The sequence below is a fragment of the Aythya fuligula genome, chromosome 2 (genome assembly GCF_009819795.1).
Source record: "Aythya fuligula isolate bAytFul2 chromosome 2, bAytFul2.pri, whole genome shotgun sequence".
NCBI classification, from domain to species: domain Eukaryota; kingdom Metazoa; phylum Chordata; class Aves; order Anseriformes; family Anatidae; genus Aythya; species Aythya fuligula.
Window position 1 is genome coordinate 146,707,641 of NC_045560.1, and position 17,081 is coordinate 146,724,721.

Here is a 17,081-nt window from a genome sequence, read left to right on the forward strand (position 1 = left end):
GTGTAGATTTTCACAAATGATGGAAAATAACCGTTTGTAATAATGAAAAATAAAAATTAAAAAAATTACCCCTTCTGCCTAAAGACTTCAGAGCTCCAGCTCCGTTAGAAAATTGTCCCTAAGCAAGACAGATGACCACAGCTTTCAAAATACACCAGCAATTGCAGAACTGCCCAAAGAACAATGCAGATGATTGCAGGACCATCAGACAGCCCAGCCTGAAATAATTATTAACTCTAGCAGTTAATGACGTGCCACAAAATTCTGTAAGAAAAGAAGAACTACGCTCTTGGGTCTCTCATCTGAGATCCCTAGCCCTGAATGCATTACCTAAGTAAGAAAGGAAGGTCCCACAGATGTGCAGCTCTTAAAGAGGACATTTCAATATATCAAGGAGAAGGAGTCCTTCCTTCCTCACTACCCAGCCACTCATCCATCCCACCACTGCACTCTTATCACCCCTCTGCCCACACCCCAACTTCTTCCCTCTCCCCACAGTATAAAATGGGATGTTGTAAATGTTTTAATTAAATCACCTAACTTCTCCCCGTTTGAAAAGAGGGAGCACTGGGTAAATCCCAAGTACCTCCTACTTACTTGTCCCTTCCAGTAAATAGCAATTTGAGGGACAGATTGGCAGTATTATAAGGAAACCATAACATAACAAGAAACATCCAGCTTTACACAAAAGGACGATTTGGATCTGTAAGAGTAAAATAGTTTGGAGGTAAGGTTAAAAAAACAGGTTCGCCTTGATCTGAAATTCCCTACCCTTTGTGGGCGACACTGTAAAGGGCCTCGCAGTGGCAGATTATCCTTCTGTAACGCACCGTGCACGCTGTGATTGCCTACTACAGCAGCGTGGCTTAAGCTTGAGGGCAGAGTCGACCAGAATTTCACCCTGATTATAGTCATTTTTTGTTCTTCTCTGGATTTGAATTAGATCCTTTCAAGTTGCTTTACTTTAATGTTGGATTGTTGATTTCTTCCCTAGCTTAACATTAATCTAAACAGATGATAAACACGGCCCACCAAGGAAAAAATAAAACAGTTACAAAAATTCTTGATATAAATCACGACTTGGACTCTTGCAGGCTCAATGACTTCTTCAAAGGACTTATTGATATTCAAATAGCAAAACATGTCTGTACCAATAATGATAATTAAGTGCTACATGCCTTTCATCCAATGATCTCAAGCTGTAGCTCTCAACAACACCGCGAATTGAGTATGCTCTCTCAATTTCACAGAGTTTTTGTCTGAAGTCAGAGAGCAGCTCAGTAAGAGCATAAGGAGCTACACCCAAATTACTTGCAGGGTGGGGGTGGATTTTTTATACTGGTAATGTGCCCATTACGGTATCTGTACCTTTCTCTCTCCCCCACACATATTAAGGTTCTTTCACTTTCCTTTGCCCACCTGGAACACATGGTAACAGCAAGAGGAAAAGGAGCCAAGTTTCCTAAACTAGAGGCCAATCCTGTTAAATATGTACTATCCATTAGGAAGGGAAGATTTCCACCTCCACAGGAAGCCCTGCAGAACCTCTGGTGTCTGCCTAGGGCTGAAGCAGCTCCCACAAGCTGCAGTGGTGTTGGCATGGTCATGAGAATTATAGGATCATTAGGGATGGGAAAAACCTCCAAGACCATCTGGCCCAACCACCCCCCTACCACCAATGTCACCACTGAACCATGTCCCTAAGCACCAGGCCCAACCTTTCCTTGAACACCCCCAGGGACGGTGACTCCACCACCTACCTGGGCAACCCATCCCAGTGCCTGACCGCTCTTTCTGAGCAGAAATGTCTCCCCATTTCCAACCTGTCATTCATTTCCAACTAGTCCTATTGCTAGCTATCTGCGAGAAGAGGCAGAAATGGTTCAACACCTCCTTAGTCCTGGGTCCAGGACAGAGCACCTCACCCTTCTGCCAGTAACCAGCAGTCCCGTGTAGCGTTAGCCGTCCCTCGTTGAGTCCAGTGCTACCAAACTACCTCTTTGAGAGGGGGAGACAGAAAATAAAGTAAGATAAATGGGAACTGTGCTCCAGAAGAGCAGTAACTCACTCTCTGTACCATGCTCACTCTTCCTGGTCACTCTGACTTGGGGCATCGACTCCTTTGTTAGCAGGAAGCAAACACAGGCTGCAAAGCTGCACACCTCCATCACACTGCTCTTCAAGGAGAAGCCAGCCTTATTTTGCACGCTGGTGGCTGCATGTGCCTGACAACACCAAAGCATGGTCGTGTTTCTCAGGCAGGAGGCAGGCAGGGTGGAGACACGAGCCACCCCATGTCCCGACTCTTCTGTGCTGCCTCCCCGCCCTACCTGGCTGCCTGCAAATCGTACAGGCACAGTCTTGAAGAGCTGCTGGAATTAAAAAGTTCAAGGTCTTTTAGTTCCTTCCTGTAACCCTGCTGAAGTACTATAGCTGTACTTTAGATCAGCAGTGAAATTGAGTCCTGGAAGTGTGGCAGGTCCCAAACTATTCACACTCATCTTCTGCAGTTTTACTGAACAGGCACGGAATTTCTGCTTGTATTCCAGACACCACGAGTATAAATAACCATTCAGCCTCACAGCTAAAAATGCATTGGAAAAACATTCAAGAAATCCATTTTTAGACAGTTCTGTCCTATGCTAGTGCCACAGCTCCCTGACTTCTACTTCAAGATGCTTGTATCTTTATTTCATTTTTGCATTCTCCTGCTTATGTTTGTAAGCAGCATTTGTGATTCAAGCTTTTGGTGCAAGGACTGGTTTTTACTATGTCATATTAAATCTGGTTGAAACTAAGTTTTTATTTTTAAAAAAATCACCTTTTGTTTTCATTCCTTACTGCAACAACAGTAAACATGTCCAAATTCACCAGAATTTGTTTTATATTTATGATTTTGAAATTTCAGAATCACTCAGGGATACTTCTGCTCATGTTTACTTAACTCCTCCATAACTGTCACACCCAGTACAATTCAAAAGATCAAGTCTCACCGACTCTGATGCTGTGCAATACTGACAAGTTATTAAATAAAGTAAGAAAAGGGTTTTAAAAAGAACTTGTGCAAAAGGAACCAATTTGGGGAGCGCCATTTTTGCAAGAAATCTTGCAAACCCTTCAGTGAATCAGTACTTCACAATGCAAAAAAATAAAATAAAATAATAATAATCAAAGCAATGAAGCAAATTAAGTCTACAGCTGCATTTACAGTAACCAGGTCTCAGTCTGTCTCACACCTCCCAGTCAGCCTGGGAAGCTCTGGTCATTCCCAGAAGAAGCTCAGTGCCCAGGATGAATGGATTCCAGCCCAATCTACCACCTTTAAATGTACCTGCTGAATTTTATCTTCTGATTATAATTCTCAGGCCAACCTTGAATGGGCACCAGATAAGAATACTTCCTCATTGGTTTCTCTGAGTGTCCTCGGTGTCATTCTGCTGGCTGAAGTCTGTGAACTGCACCTGTGCTTGCTTGAGTGCTGTCACACACCGCAGGGTGAGCCTGGCAGCCCACGTTGTGCTATTGCAGAATCGTCCTGTGCTCACTTCTCCTAGCTTCAAAACCAGACCGACCTTCTCCCATCAAAGGGCCAAATCTTGCTGGTGGGTAAGACGATGAAAAATTCAATCCTAAGACTGGATCCCTGCTGAAGTTCTCTTTTGGGATCACACTGCTTCGGATTCCCATTGAATGTCATGGCTCTTTCATGGGAGTACTTTTGCACCAGGTCCCAAGCACAAATCAAACAGATTTCACCTCAGAAACTTATTTCGTGTTGTTTCCTCCTATTTCTTACCATCATCACCAAAAACTGCTGAAAAGCTTTGTGTGCTGCAGTAACATTTACAGCTTATTGGCGTTAGTAGCTGTGACCATTGCTGTATGTCCCTTCACCGGGGGGACACTCCCCTGTGCGTCCTGACATCAGCCATTAGTGCTGCCACCAAGGACGCTTATTGGTGGAAACATGGGCAAACAACAGATATAAGAAGTAATTATTTTAACTGAGTTTATTCCAGCCTAAAATATAACCACAGTTCCTGTGGCTAGATGAGAATGGCACAGATGCAACTAAAATGTTCTGCATCTCTTCTCCTGTTGCCGTGTTTGTGCTGTTAAAAATATTTTCCTACACACTTGGGCTTGGCATTGGTTTGTACTACACAGTGCTTTCTCCTTGGTATCTTACAGCATTTTTAATCAGGTAACAGGGAAAACAATCCCTTATCTCACTGAGCCTGAGCTCTCACAGGCAGGTTAGGTGAAGGAGACATCAGAGAACTGCTGGCTCTAAAAGCACCAAATTTCACTCCTGCTCTGAAATAACAAGCTCACCAAACTGTTTGGGGGTCAACACAGACTTAGGATGCTCTTAACTGGGTTCAGTCTTAAGAGTGAAGAAATCCTACACAAGACTACCAGATCTAGTGGGAAAACCAGACATTTAACTTCCTCCATGCCTGTTCAACCCACATTTCTCCCCAGCTTTCTAAGAGCTGGAGATGATTCAGTGTCAAACAGGTATTTCCTTCCAAGTCTTTTAAAACCGGTGTCTTATGCTGAAAGTTAAACCAGCTGAGCCTGGTCCCAAAATGCTGCTGTGCCTTGATTTCAGCTTTAACCTGTTCTGGAGAAAAATCTGCACTGGAAAACTCGTGCTTTGACATGCTTTCTACGTCCATGTTTGGTCTCAGCCACCACTGTAATTGAGTTCAGATAGAGCCCAGGGAAACCCTTTCATGGCCAGCATATGCTTTGGCAGCCTGCCAGTGGTGGTCTCCTAAAACCTTTCAGCAAAGTGACACCATCTGTTGTTATAAGATCTGTGTGTGTCAGCTCACTGGGTTATAAAACAGAAGTGTCATAAGCATGTAAGGACACGGTTTGGTCTTTGCTGCGAACAAAGATCCAATTATTTTGGGGGGAATCGGATTACTATCCTGGGATATATTTCAGTGGGAAAGGTTCACTGCTTTACACAAGCTTTTCCACCGGGAAATACCAGTTCCAGTATTCAGAATTGTTCAAAACCCTGCTATCAGTAAAGACATGAATCAATGGGATACTCCTACCGTTTCACCGCAGCTAGGGTGATGGTGAAGTGCTGTTTGCTTGGATGGAAAAACCAGCTTAGACTGTACCCTGTGTTGGACTACAGTAAAAATCAGAAGTCACTCTTTCCACAGGAAATGACAGCAACACAAAATGAAAACCATGATAATAAGCAATATGACTCCCACGCGTTACTTCCTAGTTACACCTAAGAATGTACACGTTTGTAGCATGCTTTGAAAGAGCTAGCCCCATCACAGAATTACCATCAGTGTCTACCCCTCTGAATCAGTCCTCCTGTCCCTTAAATGACATTGAGGGTCCCAAGAGTGATAAAAGCTGAGAACTATGATACGGTCAAAAAAAGAGGAGAAAGATGCTCAAAGAATTATGTCAACATGTATAAAAGCACTGTAACATTGTGCTGATTCAAATAATATCACCTCCCTGTTATGTATCAGATACACTCCATGAAATGGAGAACCACAAACTCTCAGGCTAGTGATACAGCTGTCAAACCCTGACATCTTAAACTATATGTGAAAAAAGCTGCACCGATCAACAAGCATCTTGGTACAAAACTGAGAAAGACTGCTAGTGGTAATTGCTGTTTCCAAATTGCACTTCTGTAGCGGTCAGTAACCACTTGGTGAGATGAAGAGTAGAAGCAAAGTAAACCAGTACTAAATAATAAAGCTGGGGGTAGCACAGAGAGAAGCAAAAACCCTAAGAAGGTTTGAAAATATAAAAAAGAAAGGAAGGAAATTACACAGATACTGGTAAAGTTTCTGGATTGCAGTATAAAATAATACAGGGGAACCCATCCCTCCAAACCCCCTCCTGCTCACCCCTCTTCTCATTATTCTTGTCTGCAAAAGAAAATGTAATTTGTGCTCAGGCCTAAAGGTAAGGGCTGAGAATCAAAGGCATTCCACACAGCTTCCTGATAAGCCAGCGCACTGGAGAAAAACAGAAAGGCCATTATTTGGATGGAAGAATCAGTGTGTTTCTGACTTGACTGGTCCCTTTTCTATTAGCAGCTGTTAGAGCAGGGATCAGACAGTGCAGTGTGCTGGTGTGGTGCAGCTGTTCCACATATGTTATAAATAAGGGCTGGTAAGCTCATCCTATTTTTAACATTATGAAAAAAAAAAAAAAAAAAAGAACAAGTCACAGAAATTCCCCATTAATGTCCTGAAAGTGGAACTTTTCTCCTATTCTTGACTTTAATATCCAGAACTGAATGGACAAAACAGGCCATTCTTAAAATAATATTTATTAAAAAAATAAAAGAAAATGCAGTTTAGTGGGATTACATGAGGCCAGTCTGGAATATGTAGACAATCAGTGTGTACAGTTCCCTTTCCTCCAAAAGAAGACATTCAGTCAGGGAACAAACAGAATCCTGAGCTTTTACTTCTAACAGAAATGTTGAATTTCCACTCTGAAGAGTTCATAGAATCACAGAACCACTAAGGCTGGGAAAGCCCTCCAAGATCATCTGGTCCAACCACCCCCCTACCACCAATGTCACCCACTAAACCATGTCCCCAAGCACCACGTCCAACCTCTCCTTGAACACCCCCAGGGACGGGGACTCCACCACCTCCCTGGGCAACCCATCCCAGTGCCTGACTGCTCTTTCTGAGCAGAAATGTCTCCTCATTTCCAGCCTGAACCTCCCCTGGCTCAATATGAAGCCATTCCCTCTAGTTCTATCACGGGTTACCTGTGAGAAGAGGCCGACCCCCAGCTCCCCACACCTTCCTTTCAGGTAGTCTAGCACAACCCAAAAGCTAACGTATCTCTATTTATCCAGAGCTGGGCACTCAATCCAGTGCCACGTGGCTCAGGCACAAGGACATGCCCTTCCCAAAGCAGTGCTCACTTGCCCCTTGCTGGCACCCCGTGTGTGACTATAGCCCATCACCAGCTCCTGCTCACTGACCCCACAAATGAAGAGGCCAACAACTATTCAACACAAAGTCCCAGCCCCAAGCTCACCTGTTTTCGGGGTCTGACACCATCATGTTGCGTGTCACGTAGCACATCTTGAGTGGTATCGTTTTCCTGTCCCGGTGGATGGAGAGCGAAAGCTGCGACAGGGGGTCAGCAGATGCACAACCCAACCGGGGGGACTCTGGGGGAGGCGTCTCCCACCCGATCTCCGAAACAGGGGAGCCTTTCTTCACGTAGGGCGTTGCTTCTCTCATGTATTTCACTATAAACAAATAAGGAAAAAGGAAAAAGAAAAGCAACAAGTAAGTGGACATTCAGTAGTTCCATCCGCTGTGAGCTCTTTGATCTGGCACCAACCCTCGGCACTGTTTATTATTTCTACGTGTAGCATCACAGCATCGGAAGCTGTGCAAATACAGAAGGTCAAGATTTGATTGCAGCCCAACTCAGTACGGTACAATAAGCAAAATGGGGAAAAAAAAATCAGAATAGCAGAAATAAGAACATAAGGATACGTGGAGTTTAAGGCCAGGAGAGCCATCCGACCTCTGCTCAGAAGGCTATAACCCCCACGGAGCAATTCTCATGTACAGAAGCTGTGGGCTGGATGAGCTACAGGGAAGTTTTTTTTAGAAAGATACTCAATGAAGTGACAGTGAATCTATTATTCCCTTATCTAAACTGCTCCAGTGATACTCCCAGTGCATCTCACTCCTGGTTCACGCTTGTCAGCATCCTGCCACTGATCTCAGCAGCTGCTTCTGCTCGCTGGGAATCAGCTTCAGCTGATCTACTTGTACATACATTTGCGGAGTAAACACGAACCAATTCACCTATTAGCCTTCTCTTGAGGAAATAAAATTGAGTTCAAGCCTTTTGTGGTACTAGAGGGATCAGATTAGATCTGTTCTCAGCTTATTTTAAACTTTTTTTTTCAGTATGGGTAGGAAAAGTGAATATAGTATTCCCTAACAAGCTTACTTGTGTTGTATATAAGAATTAATACCTCTTTTATATTCAATATTCCCCTTGTTATGCAAGCTAATACTGTACAGTTTTTCCTATTTTTGAATTCTTTGGGGAGTTCCCGACCACTTTTGCTATCTGCTCACTCCAAAGCCCTTCTCAGTCCACACATGTCCCCTTTCTCAGTCCACACATGTCCCCTTTCTCAGTGGTGACCCACACACCTGAGCCCACACCAGCTCTCTCGTTCAGAGCCTGGCAGAGCTCAACCAAGACAAGAGCTCACATCCAAGTGCCTTTTTTAAATTCATGCAGCCAACTTACACAGACGTGGCTGTCGAACTGACTGCTGTTACTTCATTATCCTCACAGCTCAAAGAGCGACGGGATGGGCTCAAAGGGCAGGAGCACCGGGAACTTATTTGGGGACCTGATAAAAATGCCTCGAGAGAAGATTTCAAGGTGATAGTGCAGATCGTCATGTCAGCTAGGTTGAAGAGTGAATGATTTAATAACAAAAAGATGGGTGAATTACACAAAGGCCATCGTGATGAGGGAGGTTGAATTAGGGAAAGCAGACTGAACTGTTTGGAGTTCAAAGTGAAAGGAGCGGAAATATTCAGAGTGGAGAACAAGACTGGTGTTTCTGTCAAAACCACAGATAAGGTGGGTGTTTTCAGCAGCAATGTTTTTACGGCACTTCATAACAGCTTTACCAAGAGAGATGCCTGGGCAAAACTCGAGTGCAAGTCCTGGGAGCATCCTTCCTCTAAATCACCTCAGGGTACATCTTGTCACGGTGCACTCCCTCCTTCTTTTAACGTCTGTTACCTTCAACGATACAGACCTCTGTGTTTAGCTGTTTTATCAGATATTCCTCTCTGACAAGGATCGTTTGTGATTTATCAGAAATGCTGTCCTACCTGGTTTGATTTCTTTGTCCCATACTATCCTGGTTTGAATGTCCTTTCTTTAATGCTCATAGAAACACTGTCATCAGATTCCATGGGGCTTCCAGAAACTTACTAAGGCAAAAGGGGTTGAAACTGATTTTTTATCCTTTTCTAGGTACCTAATTGGATTCCACTATTGAAAAACCTGTGCCAAAAACTTTCAAGAACCAGCACTTATCCTTGGGTACTCCATAAATCATCTGATTTTCAAAGGTGTTGAAAATGGGCAGTTTTTGTCAGTGTTGTGCCAGTTTGGTTCTTTGCAGTTGACATCACACTTTCACATGTACCCATAGCCTTTGGAAATCAGAGAGACTGAACACATACGGATGTGGTGAAACTATGCTTGTTTCCTCTGAAGTAGTATCATCTTGTCATTAACTTAGATGGGAGGACAGCTCAAGCTCTAAAAATGTTCTGCCAATAAAATCTGGTTTCCTTTAAGATTCAGGATTATCAATTAACCTGTTGAAAAAAAGATATCTAATGTGCTTTTGAACTGCGTTACAGTGTCATCACAGAATCTCAGAATCAGAATTGTAGGGGTTGGAAGGGACCTTGAGAGATCATCGGGTCCAACCCCCCTGCCAAAGCAGGCTCCCTAGAGCAGGCTGCCCAGGTAGGCATCGAGATGGGCCTTGAATATCTTCAGAGGAGATTCCACAGCCTCCCTGGGCAGCCTGTTCCTGTGTAATGCTAGCAAATGTGATCCTATAAAAAGGTCCAGGTCCCAACAGTGTAGCTATTTCACACGTGCTACTGTCATTTTCTTTCATCTGCAGCTATATGCACTAGACCTGAGCATCTTTTAATTAAGGACAGGAGAGAGGGGCAGGGGAAGGAAGGAAACTGAGGAGAACAATTTGGCTTTAAACCTAAGCTATAAGCAGGAACACAAAATGTGAATTTAATTCCCAAGATGCAGGGACAGAAAAGAGTTGTCCCTCCCCTGTGCCAAGAAGCCAAGTTTCCATGCGATGTGCCGGTGAGTTCGTGGCAGGCAGCTGAGCTATTTCAGAAACTCCTGCGAAAGGGGAAGCATGAGCAGGAGGAGAGAGGAGAAACATAATCCTCTTTCCACAAACTGAGTCCCAAACACAGCAAAAGCCAAGTAAATTACCTGGAGGAAAAGTATCTTACAAAGACTCCAGCCATGTCCAGACTCTGAACTCCCTGACATTTGGTTTCTACTGACTTTCAACATGAGACGGACACTGGGCCCTAAACTTATATGACTAAAGAGCCGCTAAAATACTGGTAAAATATTTTGGTATATATAAATATATATATATATAAATTTATTGGTAAAATGTTGAAGACCATCTAGCTACAAAACTCTAGAGGAGAATTAAAATGAAGTGAATGTATGTTTTCTGTCTAAAAAAGTAGATTTCAGTATATTTCTACTAATTACTTCCTAACTCCCACCAAATACAAGCATAGCTCTTCAGATTTGTTGCTGAATTCCCCAGTTTTACAAAACAGACCCTAAGGCTCTTGCATATTCAAATGTGTTTCATCTTTTAAAAGCCCCCTGAATGGCTACATGTAAATGTCCAAATGGAACATGGAATGGAACAGGTGGTGGAACTTGACCCAATTATCTTTTTTGGGGGTATTATTTGCATTTCAGAGCCATTCCTTTCCATTTGGCCCCGCAAATGCCCATAATTATATGTCCACAACGGAAGTCCATTTCATGAATTTATCGCAAATAAGGCACATGCTGTTCAGATGATACACGTTTTATCAGCAAGTGTTTCCTATTTACCTCAAACTCTGGATGCAAATACTGCAGAACACTGTGTTTTATGCCTCCTATAAATAAAAATGCATGGTGACCCCATGTCTCCATTCTGCAATCTGTCCGTTAACAGGTTCTTAACCCACTTAGCAGAAAAAATGTCGATACAGCACAACTGTTGATACCAGCATATTCCTGCTCCACTCTGAACTGTCTGGGAATCTTGAATGCAGCAGTCCCTTCCACCATCAAATTTTAAAATTAAAAAAATATAATACAGACTATTGGACATTAAAGTAATGATGTTGATAAGATTCAGTTTTCAGACCATTACACTTAAGCACTACATTTCCCTTCGGATACAGTAGCATAAATCCAGGTCCTGACTGAAAGAGAAAGCAGCTACAGAGAATACTGATTTTTAAAACTGCCAATGAAGCTACCTAATAGATTAAAAGCCCCAAATGTTAGATAAAATGAAAAAAGGCATGTGATTGAACAATAATTCTGAATGATGTGTAACTACACTTTAGGCATGTTCACATATATCTAGAGGATAGGTATATATGTATAATATAGCCACAATTATCTAATATGTACTTGTATAAGGATCTCTTAAGACCATCAGAACACACTCTCCAAGCACAGAAAGCAACTTGCAGGGACTGAAAAAAAAATCTAATGCTTTCGTTATTGTAACTCAATTTACTGATATGCTGTGAATCCTGTAAAGACTTGTCTAAATTCATCCATTTGATGCTATCCTTCAACCTCAGAGATCCTTATATTCAGTACTAATTAATGATCTGTGCCCTTTTGGTGCACCACAAATTAGAAAGTGCGGTCAAGCAATTAAAATTCCCATCTCCAGAGCAGCCCTCCCCACAAGGAGAAGCCCAGCGGAAGTGGCAGTGAAATGAATTAATCCACTGATACACATTGAAATACTTCACATTGATTTTTTTTGATCTGTGAGACAGGCAATGCAGCTTCCAAAAACCCACTTCATTTATATGCAGGTCCACCAAGTCCCAAGTCGCCACAATTAATCCTTTGTTACACTTCACAGATGACTTTTTTTTTTTATTTAAGAGAAAGAAGCAAGCTTTTAATGAGACAAATGCTACAGACAGACGTGGTCAGGTTCTTGGCCAAACCGTTCTGAGGAACTGGGACTCCCCTGACACATTCAAACTGTTTCCTAGGAGGGAAAAAAAAGACCGCTGAAGAGGAGCCAGTGCTCCAGAGCAAAGCTCTTTCATTACTATAGCAATGAGGACAGGAAGAGTAGGTTTACAATACGAAAGTAAAAGGAACAACATGCCTGAATCTGCTCAAAGGAAGATAATCCAGGACCTCTCCTTTGCAGGGAAAAGCACAATCTTCTCTTTACGCATTCATTTTCTCTAAATTAAGTAGAGTAAGTAGAACACATCACCCAGAAGCCTCGTAAAGCTATTTTCAAAGGCTGTGCTCACGTCACAGATACCTACACCCCAAACACATAGGGTGTTTGAAGTTCCCATAAATCCATATTCATCTGGTCTGATTTCTGGGCCTGGGTGAAAGCCAGTGCGGAGAAGAGCAGCTAGGCAAGTCCTCCACCATACTTAAGCCATATTAAGACTGCATTAAGGGATCAGCCCCTGGAGTCACTCGAACCCATGGAATTGAATGTGATTAGATCAATTGCTTTTATCAGCTTATTCAGCAGGGAGGGGCTGTTTGACCCCTGTGCTGAAGCGAGTACGCCAGAACATCTGCCAATGTCTTGTGGGCAACGTGGCGTGGAAAAACTTCCCTTGCAGAAATTATTCCTGGTTAGTTTGAAAGGATTTGCTAATGCAGAAGTACAGGAGGCCCATCCTGCAGGGACACAGCTCCAGCATGGAAAGGAGGAGACAAACGAAGACAAACACCTCTGATCTTCTGGACAGCACCACTGCAGGTCTGAGTGAACAAATAAGAGCCAACCAACAGCTGCTGAACTGATACTGTAAAAAGAAAAAAAAATAAAGTGGGCAGAAGCAAAACCTACAAGAAAACACTGCAGGTATTTGGGCTTCAGAAGAGCAGACTGCCTGAGCAAGTCAATCAGTCCTTCAGCATCACGATGCCATTTTGCCTGACGAAACGTTAAAACATGGTGTGGCAGGCTTGGTAAGGCACAACACAACATCCCCAAATAGTTTCCCAGCTAGTTGTAATTGAAAGGAAAAGACGTGCCAAAAAATTATAAGCTATGGCAACATAAATGCAGAGTACTTTACACTGCTGTCAACTGAACTGAGATTCATAGAGCTGCAGAAAAAGCCACTGTATTAAAATCAATTCAGTATCATGATGATAACCAAATTTACCTGCTGCCTTTCATGCTAAAGAACTAATTTCCATGCACACAAAGTGCACTCACTACAGCAGAGGCACATGTATAAAAACGAGATGAGAATCTGTCCAGCTTCTGGTGCTGGAATCAAAAACTAAGACCCAAATGCTCGAAGAAAAGAGCTTATGAAGATATATGACCCTTTCAACAGCTTTAATGTGGGCATAAACTCAAAACCAGTCAACAATACTGTTTGTGAGTGCTTCCACTCAATTTCCTACAGAAACATCTGTTACTATGTTCAGACAAGCAATATCCAGTAACATCACTGCCCTCCTCCACGCTGGAAGGGATGGGAAGTAGCAAACCTCTTGGTCTGCCAAGAGCATTCAATCTACACCTCTGGGAGGTGACACAAATTAGTTAAAACAACACCTTGAGAGAAGAGAAATCCCCTTCACATTTTGGCCACTTCTCACCATGAAGTGAGACAAAGTTCAACATACCATTTTCTCCTGGTTTTACATGAATTCAGCTGAATTCAGCATATGTTGCTTCATTCCTTACAGAGACAGGCTTGGATCAGGATTCAGGAGACAAACACACCTTTAGATAAGGTTCACCAGAAGGGAAAGCATCAGAAATGGGTGCCAAAAGGCTGGTGGTAAGCAACCAGGCTTCAGGTTCAAGATTTCAGTGGGCTATAAATGGTCTGGTTGAAAATGATCAGCAATTGCATTTTACAACCTCTAGTCTTTCACTGTGCTCCTTTAAATTATTGTATACTCATACGGAATAGGTAGAGCAATGTTAAGCAGTGGTGGTAAGTATCATCACATTCTAGCACCCAAAAAATGAAGGTAGTTCTTGTTTAAAGCACCTTGCAGTCAGCAATTGTGTGTGGTTAAATTAACTTTGTCAACGTGGTAGGAGACCTTCAGTCCAAACAGAGGACTGAGGTGTCAGTGTGTCCAGGCCCCCACCAAACTGCTTATTATACAAGTGTGCTAAGGTTAGGCTTGTGCTGTTAAAAATAGAAAACCCAGTGACATCCTTATTTCCTCTGAAAAGTAGTAGCATTAAGTGATAAACAGAAGGTGTATTTCCTTTCTGAATCACCACAGAGGAAGAAAGAATCAAACGGTGTGGACAAGGTTCTGCTGGCACACATGGGAGGGGGAGAACCAAGATGCTGTCAGGAATTTTTGAAGATTTGCGAAACCTCAAGGTTTTCACAACCTGAGTGGGGCACAGGGACCAGCCAGCCACCCTGCAGTATCCATAGCAGATCCCAAAAAGCTGTATCTTACCACCAAAGCTGTCACAGAAGCAGAGAAGCTGCAAGAGCAAACTCAGCAGCAGATCTTGTCTGGGCAGCCCCTTGGGATGCGTTCTCCTTCCCACCTGCACCAGGGACCTTCATTTTCCTCTGTGATTTCCCAGCACTTGTGGAGCTGGAGAGTGCCTTCATGGACCTTCCCATGCTTCTGTGTCAGAGTTGAGTCTTCCAAGAGTTATTTTTCCTCTGTTTCCTTTCCTACAACCTAGGATGTGGGCTGATTCAGCCACTGAACTGTTTGTGAGTTCAATTACCAAGTTCAATTAACAAAGTTCATCTTCCAGGCCAAAAGCATGTGCACTCAAGGAATGCCAAGTTTCAAGGCCATGGTGAGATTTTCATGTTCCTGTTCAAAACAGCTGAATGGAAACTGAGCAAACGTTGCGTTTTGTCATAGTGAATCACAATGAAACCAAAGATGGGATCGTTGCCTTGATCCGCAGCTCTAAATACAAGACTCTGATAGCACTTGAATTGATGATGTGATATAAAGCAGCCACAGGTTGTCAGTAATCTGCTACAGAAAACTTCAAACTGACAAATTAATAATGAACTACAGACAGACTACAGCTGATGTTGCTCAATACTTTCCACTATAATTCCCACTACTCGTACCTACCACAATGAATTTGTTAAGGTTTTTCTCCCAATCCTTAAACAGATGATGTTTCTCCTACGTTTCAAAGTTCCTGTTTCAATAAATTGGATCTGTTTGGTTCTGTTTTAGGAAATGTCACTAGTGATAAATGCATGAATTCTAGTGATAGGTGATTGTAGTGATCATAGGGTCCATAGGCTATTCTTCTGTCTTCCAAAATGTTATGCTACTTCCCCCAAATAAATGCAGAGATATCTACCCCTTCATGATCCAAAAAACAAATTTTAGCTGGTAAATATTCTGTAAACCCCAGTAGTACAATGTTTGGTTAAAAACACTATGTCTACAACTTGATCTAGAAGGAGACATCTGGAACTAGGTGACATTTAAGGTCCCTTTCAACCCAAACCATTATTTTATTCTATGATGGTACGAGATAGTGGTGCTATCTTGAAGAAACCTTACTCAGTGGAGATCAGGAAGCAGTTACATATGATATATGGTAAATGAAAAAAATAAAAAAGACCACTGTCAAAACCCTCAAGCAGCAGCTAAATAACTTACCACATTTTTATGTAAAATGCGACATAGCTCATTTGCCACACTGTTATGTGACATTATGAACTCTACAATTAGAGCTATGCAAATCTTTCATAATGGAGGAGGAAAACATCTGAAACAAGCAATTTAGGGAGCTGAACGTGGAAATTAGCAGTAACATTTCGAGAAAAATCATCGCAGGACCTGTGAGTCACTCCCTGAAAATGAAACTGGAGCTTCTGATTGTCTCCAAGGCAGAATGCTTCATGATTTCAAAAGAAAATTTGAGGGTTTAGTCACATGATACTAGGACTAGGTTGTCATACTCCTTGTCACTCTACTCAGAATCACAGAATCATCTAGGTTGGAAGAGACCTCCAAGATCACCGAGTCCAACCTCTGACCTAACACTAACCAGTCCTCCACTAAACCATATCACTGAGCTCTACATCTAAATGTCTTTTAAAGACCTCCAGGCATTGTCAAAGTACTCCACAAAAATGTGGCTTCATGTAAAGCAGGGAAAGGCACATCCATTTCTCCAGTCTACTGTTGCAGCACTCGGATTTTTAAGGACTGTCTCGGCTCTAATATTGATATAAGAGAGACCAGCATTTTAAAATCTTTTATCTAAACCTCAGGAATCAGTCGACTCAGAATTTCTCATGTGCCACTCATGCTTGCTGCTTACCCTCCCTGTTAGTATTTATAGATCCTTCTCCAATCACCCACACACTCAGATGGAATTCAAGGTGTCTGGCATTGCCAGTATGCTGTAATTTTTCTATTTACATGAGTAATCTCAAGTGTCAGAACAAATATTTCAACCACTAGTGATTATGTGAAAAATACATAAGGATATTACAGTTTTAGAGCATGCTGTTATTTCAGCAGTCACACAAATCATTAAGTAGCACAAGATAGACTGAAAATGGCACTCACTGAGGGAAATTATTATGCTGTGTATGATTATACCTGCTTTACAGATGGCTAGGCTGACAGAGGCAAGTTAAAATGCCTTCCTCAAAGTCATGCAGTAAGTCAGTGACAGAGTTCTTCGCAGTCAATTTAATTTCCACCCCTTTGTGACTTTTCATTTTTAAACATCCCAAAGCAATCGCAGTCCTAGTGAAAACTAGATCCACAATACCTATAATCTTCTCACTATGGGAAGACCTTAAAAAGCTTCCAAGGTCCCGGGGATTTATTTTGTAGAACAGAGCTGTAAGCTCTTTCAAATTTTCCAAGTTTATTTTTTTAATTTGTCAACAGACAACACCAAAAACTTCCAAAATGAACAAATTCAGGAGAGTCATTCACCTAAAACTCGTCCTACCTTCACTAGCTGGGATATCCATCAAAAGGCATCAGATCACCAGACAAGTTCTTATTTTTGGGAATCTTTTAGTTTGCAAGCATTCCAACTGGACAGACCAATGGCCATACCCAGAATACACAAGTGCCAGAGTTATAAATATGTATATCTGTATGTATATATGAATATAAATACACATAGACAACTCTAATGTGAACACTACTGAAGTTCAGTGAGTTGGACTGCACCGAGTGCTCCAGTGGCTGCCTACCTCCTTCTCCCTTTCTCC

General features: G+C 42.3%; 1 protein-coding gene across 1 annotated transcript in view; it reads right to left on the reverse strand.

The window, feature by feature from the left end:
* Positions 1–17,081, reverse strand: part of SNTB1 (syntrophin beta 1) — a 114,870-nt gene that overhangs the window by 50,669 nt on the left and 47,120 nt on the right. The window contains exon 2 of the mRNA XM_032182277.1: positions 7,057–7,273. Coding sequence (XP_032038168.1) covers positions 7,057–7,273 — 217 coding nt within the window. The remainder of the gene's footprint in view (positions 1–7,056; positions 7,274–17,081) is intronic.